This window comes from Cuculus canorus, chromosome 2 (assembly GCF_017976375.1).
Source record: "Cuculus canorus isolate bCucCan1 chromosome 2, bCucCan1.pri, whole genome shotgun sequence".
In the NCBI taxonomy this organism is placed as follows: domain Eukaryota; kingdom Metazoa; phylum Chordata; class Aves; order Cuculiformes; family Cuculidae; genus Cuculus; species Cuculus canorus.
Window position 1 is genome coordinate 35,703,165 of NC_071402.1, and position 24,414 is coordinate 35,727,578.

Sequence of the window (24,414 nt, forward strand, 5' to 3'; positions counted from 1 at the left end):
GAAAGAAGTTCTTTAACTGCTTTATAATGTGGTGCATATAGAAATGCGCAAGTTGTTTTAAGGATGCCTTTTTATCAGAGACTCACCTTGGGGAAGCTATCAGGAAGTATTGTAAATTATAATTTCAGAAAAATTGTTAATTTACTTGGATGTATTTTGTTGATATGATTGGAAATGGAATCACAGGCACAAGGTCAGTGTTTGATTCATGTTTGAGAACTAGTTGTGCACATAGGGGGTGCTTTCAGGCATTGGAACATTGCCCAAACACCAACTGAGAGAAATGCTATCTGGTCAAGGTCTGAGGCTCACTTTTCTGAAACTGCTGTTTTCTTTGCAGAGGCTGATTCAATTTTAGAGCGCAAAACACTTCAACAGAGGAAAACAGTTATATAAAGGCAACAGTAACAATCAGGCGTCGTTCTGTTTGTCAGAATATTATAGTATCACAGCTCTAATTGTGGAGCACTTGTTTGTTGTTGCTGAATCATGGAAGTATTTATTTTAATTAATGACAAAAATATAATAAAAAATTCCCGAGAGAGATGTAGAAATGGGGCTACAGAATCTGATATAGACTCAATCTGTCCTTAATTTTGATAACTTCTTCAGGGGCACAGCTTGTGCTGGAAATCTTTAAAAACTAAGATAATTTCTAACAGTCTGCCTTAGGATGACATCTGCATGCAATTGCAGTTGTACCAGGTATAAGATTGATTGGCAGTAGTATGCACATCACACAGTGGTATATTTTGCTGTAGTGGCTCTTCTGTAAGCTAAATTGCATCATTTGAAGCTTTAAAAATATAAGTCATGTCTGGTTTAGTGTCAGAATGTTCCATGCTGAAATTTACATAAAAATGAGAAGAAGGGATGTTTCTCAGACAGATATGGAGTGGGTAAATTATGCAGTACTAAATAGCTCAGCCCAGAAGCTTAGAGTGTATTTGGGTTTCGTTTGGGTTTGGTTTGGGTTTTTTTTTTTGGCAAGTAAAGTTTCCATTCTTCTAACTGTGGTTTTTTTTCCTTTGCTCCTCCTGTCTAGCTTTTAATAACCCACGAGCAGGGCAAATGGGCAGGTTATTACCAAACCAGAATTTACCACTTGACATCACACTGCAGAACCCAACAGGTGCAGGAACTTTCCCACCCATAAGAACGAGTAACCCCTATTCAGTGATACCTCAGCCAGGACTGATGGGCAGGAATGAAGGGATGATAGGAAGTCAAGGAACTTTAGCCAACAGTAACACAGGTAAGATGGCTTTACATTTTTTTAAATATATTTGTTGCAGACTTTACCATGTGTGAATTAACATTGAGGTTATTGCAAGTACAGGTTATTATAACTACTTTCCAGAGAAAGCCTGCAAAAAAAATCATGTTTCATGGGCTGTTATGTATTGGCATATTTTTTTTGAACTTGTGTTTCTGTGTATTTTTAAATCCTGCTCCTTATGCACTGCTTTTCACCTGCCTAAATTTGCAGATGAACACACTGTATTGTTAGGTTCTGTTCCCATCAATTCAGCTGAAGCTTAGATAGATAAAGATACAATCATCCTCTGACTCAAAAAGGCAAATAAATGAACCATTTCTCTGTAGAGGTAGTTTTTTAAAAACAAAATTTTGGGCAGTACAGTTGCCCTTATGATGTGTATCTCTACAGACCTCGGTTTTGTCCTTAGTTATTCTTTGTTTATTAGCCTTAGTTCTAATTTTAAATTAAAGAAATACTAATATTTTAATGATTTTATGAAAGATAAACTTTTGGAAACTGTCAGTGGTGTTACCTGTTGTTATAGATTATGCCTTATCTGTGGTGCATTCATTTCTTCATGTTGTCCTAATATTCTGCAAAGATACCATAGTGGGTTTCACAAGAAAAGTCTGGCTGATTGGCTTATTTCAGCTGGTACATAGTATGAGACTGTCCAAGTCAACAACTGCTAAGAAATCTTGAGTAAATAAATTGTAAGTCCTTTCAGCTGGCTGTTCGCTATCAAATCTTATATTTAGTTTGCATCAGTTTTAAAAAAAAGACATGCTGCCAGGCACTGAAATTTCCTATTTAAGCAGTTTAGAGGTCAACTTGTAATCTTTCGAGTGTCCTATTACTTTCACGTTCTGTATACGTATTAGAGGATGTTATTCATCCTGTGTATATAAGTCAAGGAGTATTATCTCTGTTCCTGCCATTTGCTCTAACACACCATGTATTTCAGCTGATGGAATATGTACACAAATAGAACAAACCTGAGAATGTTACACTGAAGCAAATTTTGTACAGCAGCTGAACATTGTCCCTCTTCAGACGGGTTTTCTCCTTGGCTCTATATCAGCAAATAATTGACCTGAAAAGTAATAATTATTTGTCTGTCTTATAGTATTCATTTAAGGATGTTGTGAGCGCAATCTGAAATAAGTATTTTATCTGCTCTCTTGACTGTATAAAATCAAAATGTACAAAACTATGAATATTTATATATTCATATTGGGGTTTGGTTGTTTTGGGGTTTTTTTGGCTACTGTCAGTGTGTAGTGCTCTATATATTCCAAGTGTAAATAAACTGTATCAGTTGTTTACAGTAGATGTAGGAGGACTTCCCCTAAAATAACGGTAATGAACTTCAGCATCTATCGGAAAGTTCCTGTGAGTAATTTCCCTGCACTGTATATTGGTTTGAAATTATCTGGGTGAGCCTTAAAGCTAAGAAGGCTGTATGTTCTGAATGAAAGGACTCACCAGAAGATGTTTGCAGAACTTGAATTTAAATTTAATCCTTCTGATTTGTAAGTGTGCGTAACAATAACATGTTGTTACTCAAGTCTTCGTTCTCACTTACCACTCGAAAAGTAAAGCACTGATACACACATCAGCAAACGCGATTCATTTCCTGAGGAAGGAAGTTAGGGCTATCCACACACCCTCGGCACCTGTTGTAGACTACATGTGGGAACACTTACTCTGAACAGCCTTTCGGAAATGATAAAAGGATCTTCCTCGTGTAAAATGCATAATAGTCTCCAGTCCCTTGACTAAGCAGCATAAGACATCATCATAAGGCTTCGCACATCTGGGCAGGCAGTTGTGGTACAATGTGCTTTGAGTGAAACTACTGCATTTTCATCACTAAAAATGTAGCTTATGAGGCAGCTGTAGTGCTAAAGCTGTTCTGAATTGTGTGCCGGCACCTAATTCTGTTTGGCTTTTGTACAGGAATGATCAGTGGCAATGCCCCTCGGCCTGCCATGACATCTGGAGATTGGGGAAGTCAGGCTTCTGCTGTGAGGGTGACCTGCGCGTCCACAGCTAGTGCCATGAACAGGCCAGTGCAAGCAGGCATGATCCGCAATCCCACAGCCAGCATCCCCTTGAGACCCAGCAACCAGCCTGGCCCAAGGCAGATGCTTCCATCTCAGGTCATGAATATGGGTAAGTTAGGGCACGTGTGGAGTTGCACTTTTTGTCAAGACTCACTTCAACTATAGATCTAATGAGAACCATATTCCACATTGAAAGCTGTCTGTGGAAGTGGGAAGGAAGGTGTATAAAGCACTCACATTTAATGCATATATTGATATGAACAATTCCTGCTATTCCATAGCTCTACAGTGATGTAGCCAAAGAAAGAGGGTATGAAGTTGCTCTTGTTTGTTAAAGACTATGGGGTTTCTTAAGAGGAAATGCTGGGAACATTATCATTGTTCTTGATCACTTTCAAAGCAAGTACATTATTATACTGATGCTACATGCTGTCTCTTTTTTTATGCTTATCTTACTAATTTTTTACATCTGTGGTGTCATATCTGCTGGCTTGTGGTTTTGAACCACTTTTGAGTTCTTATGTTATTTTCTCAAATTTTAAAAGCGATTTTTAGCAAAAAAAATCATTATGCTTTTAAGTGTGATGCCTCAGTGGTTTTGTTTGATTTTACTGTAACATAGGTAATTCAATAGAAACAATTAACGTGAAAGTAAGTTCTTTTCACAAAAGTTTCATGGTTATTTTTCTTTCATTAGGGCCATCCGAATTGGAGATGAACATTGGAGGACCTCAGTATAGCCAACAGCAGGCACCTCCGAATCAGACTGCACCGTGGCCAGACAGCATCTTGCCTATAGATCAGGCAACTTTTGGTAGTCAGAACAGGTGAGTCTTACTGTTGTATCAGAACACGGAGAAATTTTACAGTCCCATATGTTATACATCTCAAGGAAACAAAGCCCTGTGTAAAATACTCCCCAAATGTCAAGCACTTAATGCTTATAGTATTTTATACTTGTGCAATGCGTGAATGTTCCAGTACTACTTACAAGTGCTCTCATGGCTATTTAATGTGTGTAGGTAAGAACTGGAGATTCTCTGTCCCAGTTAATGCTGCCAGTGCTTTGGGTAGTTGCACCATTTTCAACTCTCGAGCATTAATATGAATTAATATTATAATTCTGTCTGATTTTGCTGATTTAATTGTTAACAGTTTTACTTAACACTAAACTTGGAAAAATGCCAGAGGCTTTGTAGTTATAAGATAGTTGTCTTTTCCTGCAACTGAGTAGCATTTTGAGTAGTGCATGACATCCTTAGTTTCTGTTTTGTTTGGAGTTTTTTTTTGGTTTGGTCTGTAAAAGGTGAGGAAGGAAAGATGAAGTGAAGTGGAGGCTGCCTCTTCTTTGAAGTTAGTTCTTTCTCTGGTATCCAGAACCACAGTTTGATCATGAATTATTAAATCATGCATAATGTTCATTATTAACACTTTTAAATAATGCCATAACTATGGAAAGCAATTTACACTTCTTCTAAAAAAGATGTGTTTCTACAAGAGGTTTGCCACTTTAATTAGATGAAAAATATATACATAATGTGTAAGTGATAAAAAATGGACAGATAAAGGAGGAATGTTGAAACATTTTGAATTGCATGAGTTGGGACATTTTTCAGTAGCAAATAGGAGGAGTGCTGAAGTGAAAATTGAGAAGTAGCAGTTGGAAAAAAGTGTGTTTGAAGAAAGATTGATCTTACAACTACATTCTCTTAATTTGCATTATGAAAGCATGTCTGAGAATATTATCTGTAATTTTAAGTGTGGCATTTCTTTTGTTACTTTTCTACCTTTTTCATGCTCTTCAAGGTGTCCCCTAGCATAGCTTAATTATTCACTTAAAAAAAAATGGCACTGTAAAATAAAATGCAAAGCCATGTTTGGTCAGCAAGCCAGGCAGATACTTCTTCCTTTTCGTTACCTTCTCATTATTTCCTTGTAGCTGAAGATGGTGAAAGAAGTCCCTTTGTGTTGCATTTGAAAGTAATCATATTTTGATTGATTTCACCCAGAGCTGATGAATTGTTTGGTGCTGCCATTTTTTATTTTATTAATCCCTGAGATTTGTATTTTTATAATCTTATTGTCATCATTAGTATTAAATTTGATAGAAGTTTAATCGTTAGTAGAAGTAAGTCTTTTAGAGGAAAAGATAAACATTATCATTGTGATATATAAAAGAAATGGGGAAAAGACCCAAAGTAAATTGTCATTGTTTAACGTACAGAATTTGACAAATGTTTTAAAATTTTTCTTACCATGTGTTATCATGCCGATTTACAGTTTGAGGGAGGTTTTGTGGCTAGACCCATTGATTATTTTTCAGATCATAGATACCTTCTTATAAATCATCTTTAAAGCCTGCAAGCAATTTGATCTAAATGATGGTTTTTTTTGCTCTTCACTTATTACTGAGTTACAATTTCATCTGCGAGAGTTAGAGAAACTTCTATATGTATAAGATTGATTAATACTTTCCAGTGTTTTAGAGGTATCCTTTTTTTTTTTATAGTCTGGATCTAATAAAAAAGATTGTGGTTTTGTTAGTTTTCGTGCTCACCATCCTTTGGGTTTTTAGGTGTATAAGCCTGATGATGCAGCTCTTTCGTTCTGCTTAGCTTTGACATAGAGATTAGACTTCCATGGCAACCATATATCTCATTATGGAAACTAAATACACAAACATGTTTCTTTGTTTTTCCAAACAGATATGTAAAAAGGGTTCACGTATAGTGCTGTTTCCTCTCTCCATATGTGACAGCTTTTGTTGTCTCTGAGTAATTATCTGGGATGAGATTCTGCCATGATGTGCATATAGTAGCTGCCCTTGCTTGCGAAACACTTTGCTCTTTATATTTTCTATTATAGTGTTATATAATATAATAGTGTGCTTGAAGTAGGGCTTGTGTGTGAACTGCAGAATGAAAATATGTCATTTGGCTGCAGATGAGGTGTTACTTCAGATTTAGGTTGTTTCTCACTAGATTTTGTCCTTTGGGTTTCGGATAAACTTTTATTCTGCCTTTGTAACTGTGAGTGTGCTTTGCATACAAATTCAGAGTGAGGAAAGCAGGATCTATGGAGCCAGCACACTGCCTGACACATCCAAATTCTTGCTGACACCCTTCTGAGGCACATAACCAAGTGCATGAACTGGTACTCAAGTGTGCAGTTCTATAAGATGGGGTAACCTGATGCAGTGTTTTGCTGCAAATGTCCTTTTCTCCCTGGTCCCCCATGCTTTTGTCCAGCTCTTCCAGGTGTTCAGTTTGTGTGAGCTCAGACAGTCCTCAGACCCCTCTGTCACCTCTTTGGCTTACTTGGTCTGATAGAAAAACAATGAAGAAGCATCTGTGGAAATTGGTTCTTTTTCTTCTTGTGATACTATACTTAATCTGACCTCAAAAATTCAAAGTTACAATTAGTTAAAAACAAAAAATTAGTTAAAAAAATTAGTTAAAAACAGTCTTCTGGTTCAGTGACTACATTCTGTACTGATTTCTGTGCTCCTGTGTTGACCCTGCAGTATGAAATCAGGCGCTTTGGTGTGCTTACTTACTTGTCCAATACACCATGCTTGTAGGGGCATGACAGGAATTGATCGTGCTATTTAGTTATTTCTTTGGATAACATAACTTTCATCCAGAGTAGTTTTCTGAACAAAATTGACAGCAATTAAAATAATTTGTCTCCACTTGTTACTTCAATTTGAGTACTAATCCTCTGATATTATTTCTTGTTTTTCAGCAGCTGTTTACCAACACTGTGTTCATGTTTTGACAGGCAACCGTTTGGCAGCTCACCAGATGATCTCTTGTGTAATCATCCCTCATCAGAGTCACCAAGTGATGAGGGTGCTCTTCTGGATCAGCTTTACATGGCATTAAGGAATTTTGATGGTTTGGAAGAAATCGACAGGGCTCTAGGAATACCGGAACTAGTTAGCCAGGTATACTGGATGTTGCATTGCCTGTATTAGGTATTGTATTTAAAGGATATGTTGTTAAGGTGACGGTAAAAGGTGTGTTGAAAAAGGAGATTATAAAACACTCCTTGCAAGCGACAAAGGAGTTACATATTTTGGTTGGAGTCCATCTAACAGCCTGAGGTCACCTGGAAAGCTTCCTTCAGCCCCAGGTTTAGTCTTCCTTCCTCTCCTCTGCCACACTTGCCTAGTTCTCCACCTTCTGACCTGTGCTGGGCCACTTCGCTTTGTGCAACTAACCTGACCAAAACCAAAAAATTAACAGGCTTCTGCTCATCTGGTGGTCAGAGGAACAACTCTGTGTGGAAGAAAGGTAAGATCACAGCCAGCAATGGGGTATAAGAAAGAAAAGAAGGAGTGTGAGCACCTAGGAGCAGGGGAGCAAGATAAGACCTTGTGTGTGATGGGGACAACAAGCTTTTGGATGAGTAAACCTGCAATGTATAATTTCACCTGTAGTTTTTCCCTTAGTAGTTTAATTTGTGTTAAGGGACAAATTTCATCTAAAAGAGCTGATTTCATTTCAAGCACTTAAAACTGTAGGTTTGGGGTTTTTTTCCAAATTATATTCTTCCTAAACTTTGCAGCATGAATTTCGTCTATGCTTTTTCATCCATTTGTTTCTCCACAGTTATTTTTTTGTTAGCTTTCAGTTGATTCTTGTCCATTCCAGTCTTATGATGCAAAAAAGTATGATTCAAAAAAGAAATAGGAGTGAGACTTAGCACTTGATCTTTGTGGTGTCAAAATTGTATTTCCAAAAACATCTGTACATCTCTCTATAATGATGTAGTATTCCCAGGCAAGCCTAGAATGCCTATTTCATTTCCCAGTACTCATCAGCATCCTGAGCATAACTTCTGAACTAGCTCTGAATTTTAGATATGAAATCGGACCAATGAAGTCCTGCTCTGGACATGAGAAAACTATCTCCAAGCCTTTTTGGTATGACAGAGCTCAGTGAGGTGTTAACCTGGAGATATAATTTATTAGTGAACTTCAATTTCACAGTGTGAAAATTTTATGCAGTATGACATAGGTTTTGGAGTACCACCACTGAAAAAAAAAAAGAATAAAATGTTTTATTTCAAACTAAATGGCAAATATATTTTTATTTAATTAATATATCAGCAGAAACAGTTAAATAATTTTGCAGGTAAGAGAGCTGATGCATTTTAAAATATGTTTTTAAAATATCCATCAAACATTTTATAGGAGCTTAAAGGCTTTCTTTCATGAAGGCACTGAAATTTACGTTAACTTGATTTCCAAGGTCAGTGTGGAATAAGCTATGAAATTATTCTGCCTAGAGCAAATATTAGGGGAGATTGTAGAGTGGACTTTAGAATTGTTAGATATTTTTATGCTAATAGATAATTGGTTTGCACGAAAGTGCCCTAAAAGAATTAGGCACTCTGTTCACATTAGATTCTGTAATAGTTTCAGGCATCTTTATTTGAAGTCATTGTTTTGTTCAAAGATACAGATAAAAATCTACTTTCTTATCCTTTTTCATTTGTAACATCTTAAATTTATCTCAGATTCAATGGCAAAAATATGCTGGCATCACTTAATTTACAGATTTTCATATAGTAGTTGTCATTTCAGGGTTTTATTTGTTAGCAGAGTGATACAATGGCTTTGTTAAAAACATAAGAAAGGTTGTGGGTCTTTGTTTTTTTAAAAGAAAAAGGAGAGAGGAGGAATTTGTTTCCATTAATATATTTTGACACTCAAAAATAAAGTTCTATTTATTTTTAAGCTTTAAATTTAGGTAAAGAAAAATTATGTAATTTTCTGTTAAAAATATTCACAGGTTAGTTTTGCAGGGTGGCTGTGTTAGTCTTGCGTGGTCCTGTGAAAAGCCAGGTCCCGCCAACTGTTCCTGTTCATTTATTTTTGCAGAGCCAAGCTGTCGATCCAGAGACCTTCTCTAGCCAGGAGTCGAGCATCCTGATGGAGCAGAAAGCTCCAGTGTTCTCCCAGCAGTACGCGGCACAGGCTCAGATGGCGCAGGGCAGCTACGCGCCCATGCAGGACCCAAGCTTCCACCCCATGGGGCAGCGCCCTGGGTACGCAGCCCTGCGCATGCAGCCTCGGCCCAGCCTCCGACCCACCGGCATCGTGCAGAACCAGCCAAACCAGCTGCGGCTCCAGCTGCAGCACAGGCTCCAGGCACAGCAGGTACAACCCCTTCCGTGCCCAGTCCCACACGGGCACAGATGTCTCTCCTAGACAATGCCTACTGACTGTCAGCTTGCTCTTGTGTAACCTCTTTTATTATAGTCTAATTCCACTTTAAAACTGAAAACACTAGCTAAAATGCATTTTGTTGTGACAGTACCTTGTGCATTCTTTTTTTATTATTTTTCATCTTTTGTGGCATCTTTCTATTATTATTTTTATAACACCGTGGAAGAACATGCCTGGTATTTAAAGCTAAATCTCAGTAATTCTTTGGTGCTTTTTATTACATGGGTCTTTTTCTGTTTGTTGCATCTTGACTCTTCCAGTAATCTAAGTGTTATTTTAATTGATACCTCTCTTACTGCATCTTTTTCTTTTCATAGCCTTGGTCTACTTTATAGATAATTTTAAGTTCTTGTTTCATTTTAAAATGTATGGATTTAATCATAGAATGCTTTGGGTCGGAAGGGACCTTTACAGGTCATCTAGTCCAACCACCCTGGAGGAGCACAGACATCTTTAACTAGATCAGATTGATCAGAGACCCCTCCAACATGACCTTGAAGGTTTCCAGGGATGAGGCCTCCACTACTTCCATGGGCAACCTGATACAGTGTTTCACTACACTCATTGTAAAAAATTTCCTCCTTATAACCAGTCTAAATCTACCCTTCCTTTGTTTAAAACCATTACTCCTTATAGTTTGTAGTACTAGAATTAGGATGTTAGTACTTTTCTGGTGGAGGAGGAAAGACCATTTCTGCCTGCAAAGATCAAGAGAAGGCTAATTCAGAGTAAACCTCAGCGGTCCAATCCCAAACTTAAAGAGGGTAGGAACTGTGAAGGCAGCATGTTTTCTAAACAGCTTTGTGCCTGTCTTGTTATTGGTATGGTTCATTATCTCCTTAAGAAACAGAGTTCTGTGAATGATAATAGGACTTGGTCAGGTAAACTAGTCCCTACTTGAATATGTAAAACTAGGTCCTCAAACCAACCGATTGGGAAGTAGGTGTGCATACCTCAGTATGTAAAATTTCCCTTTTCTTGTTTTCCTTCTAAAACTTTTGGGTTTTGCTGTTGGGTTTTTTTTTCTTTAGAATCGGCAGCCACTGATAAATCAGATCAGCAGTGTTTCCAATATGAATCTGTCTTTGAGACCTGGAGTGCCAACACAGGTGAGACAAATAGTACTGGCATTTATTTAAAAAAAAAAAAATCACTTTGTTATCTTCTTTCTCCTCCCAGTTAAGTACAGGAATAATGCGATGTGGTAAATATATGCAATAAATTCTACAGCTTGAATAGAAATAAATGCAGTATGTCTGATCAGAAGTATTTTATTGTCTTATTTCTGAGAGTCTTTCCTATATTTGCATGGGGTGGATGGTTGCTTACTGGAGATGTGATATAACATGCACTTTTAGGTGAACTCCTCATTTCCTAAAGATGTATTTTTTTAATGAGCTACTTTATTTGCAGTTACAAATCACTGCAATGTTAAACACTGATATTATTTCAGTTACTGACTCTCACACTGCTGAAAGCCTTTCTGAGCAGCAGTGTTAATAAGATTATTTTCTCCCATTTAATATTATTGTTAGTTGTATGGTGGGTGAGAGAGAGAGCTGGAATCTTCCATATAACTCCAGTGGAGATGCCTTCAGAAGAGGCTATTGATACGTGGTGGTGGTTTTCCCTGCAGGGCCCTATTAATGCGCAGATGCTGGCACAGAGGCAGCGGGAGATCCTGAGCCAGCACCTGCGGCAGCGGCAGATGCAGCAGCAGCAGCAGCAGGTGCAGCAGCGGACGCTGATGATGCGAGGGCAGAGCTTGAGCATGACCCCCAGCATGGTGGCCACTGGTGGCATACCAGCAACCATGAGCAATCCGCGGATCCCACAGGCTAATGCACAGCAGTTTCCGTTTCCACCAAACTACGGTACTGGTTTCACCTCCTCAGTGCATTTCATCAATCCTTACTCCCCCTGTCCTCCCCAGTGCTGGGTCCAAAACCCCCTCTCACAGCCCTTTGCCTGGCTTTTTGGGAATGATGGGAAATGTGGATCTTCAGGCTTCTTGAGAGTCCTGAAATGCGACATATTTCCTTCTACTTTCCTAGCTCTACTACTATGTATTCTCTGAGCACTGTTCTTTTTTTGAGCAATAGCAGAACTGTGATGTGTGTATTTGCATATATCTATCGGTATAAACCCATGCAGCTGTGTATGCGCACAGGAATACACATACACCTATGTTTCAGTTTGATGGACTCTGAATTTTGACTAAACTCAACAGCCAATATATACAGTAAGAAGTGCAGATGAAGAAAAAGGTATTAATTGATGCTGTCAAACAACATAAGGTGACCAGAAGCTTTATCAGAAGCAAAGCTGTATATAATCATTTTAAATAGGTTTTATATTGGTAGGTTTTTTTGCATTTTGGTAATGAGATTAGATTCTTCCCCCCAAAATATGATTCTTCGTGTGTGCACTAGTTACTTGCTAATTTTACGTTATATTGAGTTTAAATAATAAAGATTTGTTTCAGATTAGGTGTTCTCTTCCCTATCCTTAAACTTGTCTGTAATATGACAGCTAATACCATTTAGTTTGTATGTTTTATGAAGCTGTACGCTACTTTATTCTGGTGGTCCGTGAGGCAGTTACCTCCATACAGTTATTGTTACACAGCTTCTTTATTTATAAGTATTGTATATTCCAATTATATTAAATAATATATAATATGCAAGTTCTGCTGATACAAGAAATTATGTCCATCCAATTCTAAATTTTTTGTCTAGTCTTACTGATCTCTTATCCTTTATGCCAGTAAAAAGTTGAGTCAGGCAGACAGTGAATAGTGAATATAGGAGTAGATTTCATACCACCTTGATTCTTAGGCCAGCATAAAGGGTTTTGTTGGGTGTGCTGTTCATGATTTACTTAAGTGAGATCAAAAAGACTGGGTTTAAAACAAAATTCCTGCACACAATTGGAATATAACAACTTAAATTAAGTTTACTTTGCATCTAAACTTTCTTTTTATTTTATAAAGTTATTAAATACTTGCACAAAATGTCATTGCCTAGTCGTGCAGGGACACAGAAATAGAGATACTAAGGTTCTAGGAACTTTAGAAAATAGGTTGAAAAGTGTAGCCTAAATGTTAAAATGTGGTGCCACACAATAAGCGAGTTATGCATAACGTTCGCCAAAATGGATTTATAGACAGAAGGAAAATGTTTATTTGTTGTTTTAAATGATGTTCCTAAAAAAACAAAAAAAGTCATTTACTGATGATTTTCTATTGGTCTGTGGAGAGGAGAGATAGCTTGTGTGATTAGGATGCACAGGAAGCCCAACATAGTTACACAAAATATTTTTTTAGGGTTATACATAAATATTACTTGTCTTGCTTTTAATCTAGATCCCTCATTAAGACACAAAGTTGTAGGGTCCACATGACACGAGTAGGACTATGTAAAGATATGTCTGCAGGTATGAGCTCTTCACTTGTTTTAACTGCAAATGTACAGTGGCTGAATTTCTTGTTTTCTTCTTCAGGTATTAGTCAGCAGCCCGATCCAGGCTTCACAGGGGCCACCACTCCACAGAGTCCACTGATGTCCCCAAGACTAGCTCATACTCAAAGCCCCATGATTCAGCAGTCTCAGGCTAATGCTGCCTATCAGTCCTCTACAGAGATGAATGGGTGGGCACAAGGGAATATGGGTGGAAACAGGTAAATCAGAACAAAACCAAAATGAAAACACAGAGGTATGGGGTCATTTTGGTCTACGCTTATTTATGGGGTTGTTTATATGTATTTGTTTGCTTGTTTGTCATTAACTATCCATCCTAAAAGAGATTTCTTTTCAATTTGGCTCGACGAGTTGGTTTAAATTCAGTCTTCATACAAGGCCAAGTGAGTGCATAGCTAAAAGACTTGCATCCACACAATGCATTGCTTTGTCTGTGATAACTGACAAAACACTGTGTGTCCTTAAGAAGCACTTCTGCTGCACAGTGAGCTCCACCCCCTAACGTTTGTGTGGATGCATTTCTTCTGCATATGATTTTCATGTTGTGCTCCCACACTGCTTTCCACACAGCTGGATCAGCTGCGACGGAGCCTATGCATTCCCTGCTGCACAGGAATTGCAGTGACTGGATATCGCCTCCCACTTTAAACGCTGGAGTGCAACCAGGTTCAGTCCATTAGTGCTTGCACATACTGCGAGTCAGCATATAGCTGTCATTCTCTGAGAGCATTGTGGCATGCCTCATGCATGCAGTCACCTTTTCAGCTGAGGCCTATGCCCCTGTCAGTATAGCTCTAATAATCAGAATGTCCACACTGAATAGGTTCACTGTTGAACACTGTCAGTAGGCAGCGATGAGCTCCCAGATGGCAATGATCTGTGATTTTCGTTGGAAAACAGGAAGAGCTATCAGGCTGGGGTACAGCCTGTATTGCTTGACACTGTGGTGGACATAGTTGTCTCTAGCATAAAGCCCTTGTCATCCTAAAGTTCTCAGACTGCTCTTACTATCCCAGTCCAGCAACAAATCTTTTTCCCACTGGTTGACAAAGATACAATAAACCCAGAAAAACAGTATTTCCATGACATGGCTGATCCAAGTAAAGTTCCCCTTAAAGTAACTGATTTATCTCTCATCTTTGTCCTTGCCCGTGCCTCTTCCTCACAGTCTTCCTGACACATCTCCAGGAGGCACAGCTACCACTGTCATGGCTTTTGCCAAAACAGCAGCAGGGGCAGCTCGATAAGACTAATGGTTGGCTTGCTGAACTGCAACTCTACAGCAGAGACACGTCAAATGTGTTTACACAAGCCACTGAGTATTCACAATGATCTGTAGTGTACTGTTTCAGCCATCCAGATAACAACTTAAAAATGGGGTTAGGTGGCCTGAAAAGACATGGAATTGGAAAGAAGAGAATGGTGGGATTTTTCGAGTTTGGTCCTGTGCCCAGAATGCCGTTGCACTTCACCGAGTCTCACAGTGTGCAGCAATAGCTTAATGGAGTACCCAAGTGCAAGGTTGAGCGTGAACCCTGAAAGATTTCCTCAGCTGTGGGAGCAATGCTTACAGTAAAAGTCAGCAGTTGGTAGGAAGGTGGTTGCTGTGTGCTATTTGACACACAGCAGCCCTTCCATGGTATTTAAGTTTAATGCAGAACCTCTGAGCAGACACATCGTCAGTAATAAATCCTTCTTTGGCTGTTGGAGTATGCTTGAAGAGTAGAAAAGACTGATGTGTAAACGGTGAAGTGCATTTTAGGAAATATAAAAAAGTCTGTTGTATGGCTTTCAACATAACATAAGATACTATCCAGAAAGCACTTAACTTTGAATAAAATCTGGGATGAGATCTTCTACAGTTACTCCTTAAGGTGTTCTGAAATGGCTTTAAAGAAACGTAGAGAGCAATCGTCTTCGATTTTATGTTGTTTCTTTCAAAGCCACTTCTTCAATACTTGATGCTAAGATTTAGTAAATTAATTTCTGCACAATTGCATGACTATTTTTGTGAGCCCACTTGCCATAATTGTATGTGCAAATCTGGTATTCATACGTGCAAATAGCCTTTTTTCCAAAAAGAAAGCGTATTAGACCAGATCCAATACTAACTCAACCATCCCGTGTTGTGCTAACAATGTAGGGAGGAAAAGGGGTTTTCCTTTACCTCAAAAAATTACTTTCCTAAACATCTTTAAAATACATACAAAACCCATTTAGACAGCTAGTTGGCTGTTATTGCACACGCATAACAGATTTGTACTCTGCCATAGTTTCACACGCAAAGGCATGCATTTTTGTGCACAGACATGGAACCTTAAATTTTGAAAATCTATTCCTTAGATGTTAATGTAGCTGAAAACTAGTTTTTCCTTTGAAGTTGGCATAAAAAACAATATGTACAAATTCTAGCTTAAGATTTATTAATAAGAGAGTAGTGTCTTAGTGGCTTTGGCATTCTAAGTCTGACACATTGCTTTTTCCATTCCTTGCTGTAGCATGTTTTCACAACAGTCCCCACCACATTTTGGGCAGCAAGCAAGCACCAGCATGTACAATAATAACATGAACATCAGTGTATCCATGGCAACCAACACAAGTGGTATGAACAACATGAACCAGATGACAGGGCAGATCAGCATGACCTCAGCGACCTCTGTGCCTACATCAGGGTTGTCCTCCATGGGTCCTGAGCAGGTGAGAATTTAAGGACTTGAGATGACAGCTAGAGGATTTTCTCTGACTTTCAGTAGTTTTTCAGGTCCGCTTTGTTGGGCTGTAACTGCTGTAAGTCATTAAGTTTCTTCTATGAGTTTTCTTGAGAAATTATGATGTTAAAAAAGCGTTGTTTTTAGCTCTGCACTCAGATAATCAAGGTAACTGACAAGGTAGTGATCACCGTTCGCATCCAAATTTCCTTTTTTGACCTAGCACCACTGTAGGTAGCACATGTAGTGGCCCCTGGATTTCCATGGAAGGTGGGTGCTGATTAGCCTCTGTTCTCAGTAGGTAAGTTTCCACAGCACATTTGCAGGTCACCAGTGTCCTTGCTAATTTTCTCAGCAGTGGAGGCTAGAATTGAATGGCAGGCAGCTGTTTACTAGAGGTAATAGTGGAAGATGCCAGCATGGGCAGTGTGTGGATGATGCTTCTACTGCCCCTGTGTTTGTAGACACAGACAGTAGGCAGTCAACTTCAGAACTATCGATCTAGTACAAAATCCACACTTTTTGTAATGTGGCATGTATAAAATAGGTTACTGAACCAATAGGTAAGTAACTGTTCTTCGCTGCTGAGAGGTGTAAGGTTTACGCACTTGATTTTATATGAGACTGCTACTTAGGGTATCTGAAATATGGAAAGTAATATTTCTGTTTGTCGACCTGCAGTGAAACTGACACAGTGCATTAATAAGTATTTGACAAACAAGTCCTCTTAATTAACAGGTTCTTATATTTGTTTCGGAGCCGAATTCCAGTTTGTTCAACACTCAGACTTGACATTACGGACTTTTCTTAGAAATATTGGCAGAAAAGTACCTCTTGTGTCTTAAGGCAGCATCTCCTGCTATGGTGGACTGTTTGTCTGAGACCACAATTTTCCAGTTTAAAGCTGGTTATATTACTGGCTTGTTAATGTATGTCTCTTTTTTCCAGCCTAAATTTGAAAACAGAGTGCTTACTTTTCCTATGTTGTCCTTTAGCTTAAAAAGTTCTTTTCCTTTCTTGTGTTCAGAAAGAGCTATTCTATCAACAGGACTTTTTTATTGTTTTGAGGTTGTTGTATTGTTTTGGTTTCGGTTTCTTGGGTTCTTTTATTTCAAGTTAAACAAGCCACAGTGTTTCAGTCTCTTTTCCTAGGCTTTAAATTCCCTTTCCTTTTCTGCACCTGTTCCAGTTTGAATCAGTATATCCTAAGCACTGGAGCCGTGTTCATAGCACTAGTTCTTCTCCATTTTTCTTGGAATACTCTGACAGATATAGCCTCAGCTCACATTTGTCTTTTACAGCTGCTGCATTCTCCTGACCTGAAGTAATTTTGATACTCCCAAATCTGTCACCTTCTCTGATATTCCCAGTTGCTAAGCCCAATTATAGCAGACTTTTTTTATTATTATTAGTTCCCAAGTACATACCGTTGCACACATTTAATGTAATAAAGCAATAGTAACCCCCAAAAAAAAAGATTTGAAGGTGACAGCCCAGTCTGATTTCTCAGCATGCCCATGCTACATAATTTTCCCCAGGAACCTAGACTATGACGTATGCATTATAGAAAGAGATGTGGTTTTATTTCAAAGACTTCTATGCAGAGTACTGTTCTACTGGCACAGTTGTCGCACCGCTTTTCCTTCCTGTGAGACTACTAGATCTTGTTTCAAGATAGCAATTATCTAACTTGCAGTAAGCTGAATAGGCTGAGGTTCTTTATCCATCTCAACATTTGTTTTTCAACCTGTCCCTTATGTGGATCTACTTTAAACTCTGTTGTTGTAACCTCCTTCTAGAAGTGTGAACATCATCACCAGAGACAGTGATTTAACAGTGACTTTGCCAGAGCTGTGTAGAGTGAAGCTCTGCTTTTAATTTCTCTTTTAGTCCATGGATAGGTTGCCTTGGCTGTTGGTGACAATGCGGTACTGCAGAGTGCATGCTGAAACCTGTATGGTGATCCCCAAATCCTCCTCGGCATGTTCACATAGATGAAACTTGCATTCTTTGGTCCCAGATATATTGTCCCTTAGTTTTGTCTGCATTAAATTGCTTTTCTTAGAATGAGTCTAACAAAAGTGCTGTGGCTCATTCTGTAACAGTAACCTGTTTCTCTCCTGATTTACAACCCCAGCATTGTGTCATCTGCAAACTCTGTAAGCAAATGTTTTATGTTTCATCTGGGTCAGAGGTGACCAACTGGCAGCTGAGGGGCCATTTCTGGTCCACAAGACAGTACTTTTTAGTTCTCAGGAATGTTTGCTCTGCTGCTTCACATTTTCTTTCCTGAGAGATAGGAATGAATAAAAATGCATATGTTGAAGCTAAAATTGATATATTTTTTTCTGTGTTCAGGATGTAGTATTTCACAGTTTGGCACCTTTATTTGGCAATTGACCTAGGCTTTACTAAACTTTTTCTTGTAACTGGTGGTTTTCAAAATGACTATATTTTCTTTAATTGTGCTGACTGTTGCCATTTTTGTTCATTCTTTTGGCTTTTTTTTTATAGTGCCACCTACATTTTTACTTGCTTATTCATTGCCATTTTTTGTTCCATAATACATAATTTTAACTTCACGTGCTCATCACTTTCTAACCACAGTGAATAATGGTGGTTACACTACTAAGTGTTCCAGTTTTGGAAAAAAAAAAAAAATATATATATAAAAATTAACACCTCATGTGTTATTGGATTTTTTTTTTGGAAGATGCTTGTTAGTGAAATCTGTGCCTGGGCTTATGTACCTGGCAAGAAGCAAGTATGTTACCTTTGGTAGAAAACAGGCTTGTTTGGCTCTGTCTCTTTGTATCACCATGCTGTATCCAGAGCTCAAGAAATACTGAGTTAGGTGTTCATCTGCTTGTCCTGGCGTATCTCCAACTTCTCTTGTTTACTGCCTAGGCTCCCAGCATCACCAAGTAAGAAATTAAGATTATTCCCAAGATGGGCTTGCTATTTGTCATGCTTAGAGGCTCTTTTATTTACATGAGGGATCAGACAGTGTCTCATTATCATCTTCATTCTTATAATCACATTAAAGCTCTTCAGGGTGCTCTTACTAGTGTGTCTTCTAGGAGACTGATACTAGGAATGCTGTAATGCTACCTGCCATGTCTGCAGCTTCCTTTTGTCCAAAAGAGCTTCCCTGGGCATCAAGAAAGTCTAAACCCTTACAGTGTTGCACTATCCACACTTACTGTCTCCTTGTCATCGTCATCTTGTTTGCACAACAGACTATTGCTGTGTTTTTGTCTGTTATGTATTTTGCATCACAGATCCACATTATTTACCAAGTTCTTAGAGAAGTAATTTGAAACTTATGCAAGAGAAGGACTTTTTAGTATAAGGAAAAAAAAAAAAAACCAAAACACTACCTAGGTGTCCACTCAGAGAAAATGTTTATTAATCTGCACAGGGCAGTACTCTCCAGGCCAAAATTATCATGGCATCTACAAAGAGTTATCTTGAAACAGTATTTTGATTTTGTTCAGCCTACTGGACAAAACGAGCACCAGAGTGGTAGGAAACTTTAATTTATTGGATGCCTTGTATATACTTCTGCTTTATTAGCAGGAGACTGTATTAATATGTCTAATTGCAAAGGAATTATAATAGGTCTTCTGTCTTGTTTAGTCAGATTTCTTGTCTGATAACACCACTTGACCTGTCTTCAGAAAGAGATAAACCCCCTTCCATTTCTTTGCCCTTCTCCATACTTTTCTGATTGAATTGTTGCTACAGTCCGAAAAGTTAATGGGTAAATGTGGAATGTTTTATTTCAAGGACTTTTGGAAGCACACGTATTCATAGAACAAAACAGTAGACTTTTTGGTATCTGTTACTGTGCCAGTCAGGATTCTTCCATCATCACTGGTAAAGAGATTCACTATGCCTTCGCTGCTTTTATGGTGTGCAGCCTGGAACCATCTTCCTTTTCCATACCTGTCCTAACTCTTCCATGATACAAATCATGTACTCGTCTTTTTATTTCAAAGCTGCTGTTAATTCAGGATACAATTTTGTTTCTGCTTTGTATTTTTTTTCCTTTCTTTTGTCTACTGAACAGACAGAAAAGTCATTTGTGTGCCTATGCATTCTGATGAATGTTGATCAACAGCAGAAAACGCTTCTTAAATATGGATTCTGTTGCTTAGTCAAATGCATGTAGATAAAGCTGTGAAGCTGTCTACTTTATTTCTTAACAAAGTAGTGTTATTCCCTTCCCTTCGGATTTAAATTTTCAGATTCAGGTTTAAAAATCTGCCCATTTATATTAAGAAGCAGAAAGTATCACTAGGAGGTTTACAGCACTTAATCAGTTTCTTCAAAGTTGAAATTCCTGACAAAAATATTTTAAGGTTTTTAACCTTTCCCATTGAACTGCAGTCGTATCTCTGGTGGTATTTGAAATCACCTCTTTAGGTGGTTCCATGTGATTGCATTTAGCTGTGCAAAATTTTGCAAAATCAGTGAATGGCAGCAGAAATAATCGTCAGGAGGACCTGAAACAAGAGGTCTTTGGTGTGGTAAATTCCAGACAGTCTTCCCACCCTTGCTGCAGCAGGTTTCTGTAGCTGAACTGAAGTAGTGCAGTGGCAGAATCTCCTCTCCTTGGCAACACAAGTCTCCTAAAGAGCAGGTGACACAGAAAACATCTTTTTCCTTCCAGCAAAATTTGGAGGAGCATATCTTCACTATTATCACATCCATCTAATCTGAGGGAAGTATCAGAGAGAACTGAGTTCACAAAAGCTCCTTAGGAAGAAGTTTCTTTCCATGTAAACCTTCTAAAGAAATCTGGGTTTTCTATTACTTTAGAAGCATGCTGAATGGCTGTGTTTTGTATTTTATACCAGTTCCAATCTGTCGTACAGTGAGAGGTGAGATTGATTCTTTGATTAAGGAAGCAATGCCGTAGATTTGGCAAGCCACTCTTTCCACATAACTAAGCATGACTGACCCTTTGATTGTGCAGTAATACACAGCTTCACTACTCTACCGTGGCTGTGTTCTGAAAACTGTTGAGACTGTCCCTTTAGGAAAGCATGCTGCTGCGGGTTTTCCCATTGAATGCTGTCTTTTTCCCATAGCTTACAAGCAGAAAAATAAGTGTCATTAAAACTCAGTCAATAGTTGGTATAATTCAGCCTACATGTTATCACATCAGGCTTGGAAAAAAATGTGTGGTGGTTTGCAAGCAGAAAAGCTGTGTGTTATTGAGGTCAGGAAAGTAGTTACGTGCTTCTGCTTTTGGGACTGTCATAACAGACAGGTCCTCTTCAAATAGCACTGACCTAATTTATGGAGCCTGTTTTGTAGAATACACATAAGGGTCATAGTATCAGGAATTAAATCTTTGTTGTTGACTGTAAAGCAGAACAATATGAGTCAAACACGTGCTGTTCAAGAAGGGTGCTCAGCTGTATAGTTACTTCCCTTATTGCAACATCATCTCAAAAGTGGATATTGGAATATGGAAGTAGCAGAGTGCTTTATAAAGCTCCTTTTAATTCCCAGCCCTTTTCCTGACGTACTTTTTAATTCATTCTCCTGAATATCTTGTTACCAATAGGTTAATGATCCTGCTATGAGGGGAGGCAATCTTTTCCCGAACCAGCTGCCTGGAATGGATATGATAAAGCAGGATGGAGATGCAACACGGGTAAGAAATGGCACACATAGCATACAGAGACAACGGAACTATGAATATACTGTGGTCTAGAATGGATGCAGTATCTTTTTACTTACAAAGTTAAAAGTACCCAGGGTAATAATAGTTCAGTCTTTTGCAATTAATTTTTTTTAATTCTGCTTTTGATGACATCTATATTAAGTTCCTTGTTTAGATTCCACTAGCGTTACTGAAGTGAATAATACAGAATACATTTACATTAGCAGAGTACATTACATTATTGAATTAACAGTCACGTTCAGCCGACTTAGGTGTAGTTGTATTTGCTTTTTACAGAGCAATTACATGACTATTTGCTGCTGATGGGAAAGACTTAGTGTCGATTTATATTTGCTGTGCTGCATGCTTAACCCATTTCATGTTTCATCCTGGCTAAGTGTTTTTCCATTTCTCATTGCATTATACTTAGGGCAAAAACTCATGAATTATTTAATTTATTACTTTCTGTACAGTGCGTCTTCTGAGAAGAGTGGGAGAACTGATTTTCACACGAATTTCCAACTGACAGGGTAATTAGTGTTTGCTTAGGTCAAAACCGATTTGTATTCCAGACAGTAACAGTACTAAGGAAAAGACATTGTGGAGTTATTGGCATGTGGCCAAGTAAATGAGGTTGGGTTTACGTACCCCTCCTCAGCGGAAGGGGTTTTTATGGAAATAATCTTCATCCCAGGTCCCTGCGGGCTGCGGAGCGAGGCTGAGCAGCGCGGGGCAGGCTCCATCTAGCGGCTGCTGCTCCGCCCCAGCTCTCCCCGTCGGGAGGATGGGGTGAGAAGGAAGAGTTCGCATTGTCCATCTCCTAAACTCCTTGTTGTAATCCAAAGAGGCAGATCTCCTCTCCCGTTACTCCTGCAGGAGTCATTTTATAACCAGCTTGAGGACCATCCTTTGCGCCACTGTGTCCTGTCATCTCCTCGTCTGTGGTATTTAAATCAGAAAGATGGAATTGAATAAACAAATTTTCCTCTTATGTTGAATCCAATAGCAAAATTTAAAGTACTGTCAGAGAAATGAAATTTGAATAATAGAGGGAAATTTAAAAAAAATCTGACTGCAATGTATCAAGATTAATGAGAATTAAGACTGTGAAAGTACTGGGGAAGAAGTAACTGTACATGCATTTTATTGTATTCCTCTTTTCTTTGCATGCATGTGTTTAAAGTTTCCTGGAGGCCAATCCTTTTCGCACTTTCATGGTTTATATCAAAATACAAGTGCCTGTCTCTGACAGTGGATGGTCTGTATGTAGAGGCTTCCCTTCTGCAACCATGTCATGGTCACTTTGATGATTAATAAAAAGTTGCAGTATGTTCTGCTTTAGCAGAAGCTGTCATACAACAAGGCATTATCTTCCTATTTAGTGCATTCCCTAACCACTTAAACTCCACATGCTAAGAGAAGCCAGGCTGCCATAGAATAAATACCAGGTGTCACTGAGGAAAGAAAGGGAATAAGAGGGGGAGACAGACTAAAAGAGAGCGAGTAGGAATTAGATTTTAAGGAATGGTTGAAGAGAGGAGGAATAGAGAATGGATGTGTCAGAGAGGGTACAAGGGAGGATGGAGATGGAAAGAAGTGAGTGGCAGTACTTTGGACAGGAAATCTGTTTAAAACACAAATAATGCAGTTGGAGCCATGACAATGTGATCGACACTGGCCATGCATGAAAGCAGTTTTGTCTTACCTGGGGAAAATTAACTTCTTAAAACCTCTTGAATTATTTTGCAAGAGTACATCAGACTGCACTGTGTGATTTTAAGTTCATTCTACTAATGTAGCTCTGACTGTCAAGGCAAATGTAGATAGTTTATATGCACTATGAATACCTTTTACTGACCTTTGAACTGTAATAGAGGTTAAGTAGCTATTATTTTCATGCATCTGTGCTATAAACTACTGCTACATAATTTTTCTAAAACTGAAGCTGTGTAACTAGAAAGCTGAGGAGAGGATTAATGTGCTTCATCGCTTGGCAGTTGGGGCTTTAACGTATGAAAGCTGAGAAATTCATCTGACAAATGAGAAGCTGAAAAACTCGTCTGGCAAATCTGAGGATTTTCTCAGTGTTTCATAAACTTTATCATTTAAAGGGATCAGTTCTGTTTAGAGTTGAGTAACCAGGAAATAACATGTTATTGTCGAAATCAGTACTATTATGGATGTCACATCTCTACATTTACTGGTTTGTTTACTTACTACTGTTTCAGTTTGTTTTAAAATGTCAAGGATAAAACTTCTACAGCTTAAGACTTGCAAAGACGATACTAATGTTTAACAGAGAAGTGTCTCTTTTGAGGCACAAAGTAACCTTCTATTGTAGAGCTGAATATAGTTGCAGCTGGAACAGTTTAATATATATTGTTTTGCTATTAAGGGAACAAATATGTATTAACTGATTTCACATGGTAGAACAATATTTTGAAGCTGCTCCTATTTAGAAGTAAATGTCTGAAGAATACTGTTTGCAGCTGAGTTTTGAGTGGCATACAGTCTAACTTAACACAGTATAGCAGTAATCTTACAGCCAGTTATCTTGGGGGCTTTCAGATTACTTCTCTACTCTGAAGTTGCACACATCAGCCATCGAAGTTATTCTGAGCAATTTTTCCCACATTCACTATCGGCCTAAAAGTAATAATTTGACATATCTCTTTTAAGTCCTATTTGCTTTGGTTATTTCTAAATAAAAAGGAGTGAGGGAATGTTCTTCTAGAGGTACACTTGTGCCACCTTTGTCTTATTCCACCTTTACATATTTTATTGCCCTGTGGGTCAAGTCTTTTTTTAAATTATTTTATAAAATCTTTTGCAGTGCATGAATTTTTTTCAAGTCACTGATATAGTAGAAGCATTTATTTAGCATCTCTGTAGAGATACTGTTTGCTAAATGTCCACTCTGAAAATAAGGATGTCTTTGGATTTTCACTTCTGTTCCACACTGTTATCAAAAAGTGCTAACGGTGTCCC

At 38.3% G+C, this 24,414-nt stretch overlaps 1 protein-coding gene across 9 annotated transcripts in view; it reads left to right on the forward strand.

Moving 5' to 3' along the window:
* NCOA2 (nuclear receptor coactivator 2) overlaps positions 1-24,414 on the forward strand; it is a 190,205-nt gene that overhangs the window by 163,629 nt on the left and 2,162 nt on the right. For all 9 annotated transcript variants that reach the window (XM_054057479.1, XM_054057488.1, XM_054057485.1 and 6 more), the window contains 10 exons: positions 1,046-1,255; positions 3,221-3,436; positions 4,025-4,154; positions 7,108-7,273; positions 9,215-9,493; positions 10,594-10,671; positions 11,199-11,436; positions 13,064-13,241; positions 15,540-15,738; positions 21,328-21,417. In XM_054057479.1, the coding sequence (XP_053913454.1) occupies positions 1,046-1,255; positions 3,221-3,436; positions 4,025-4,154; positions 7,108-7,273; positions 9,215-9,493; positions 10,594-10,671; positions 11,199-11,436; positions 13,064-13,241; positions 15,540-15,738; positions 21,328-21,417 (1,784 nt within the window). The remainder of the gene's footprint in view (positions 1-1,045; positions 1,256-3,220; positions 3,437-4,024; positions 4,155-7,107; positions 7,274-9,214; positions 9,494-10,593; positions 10,672-11,198; positions 11,437-13,063; positions 13,242-15,539; positions 15,739-21,327; positions 21,418-24,414) is intronic.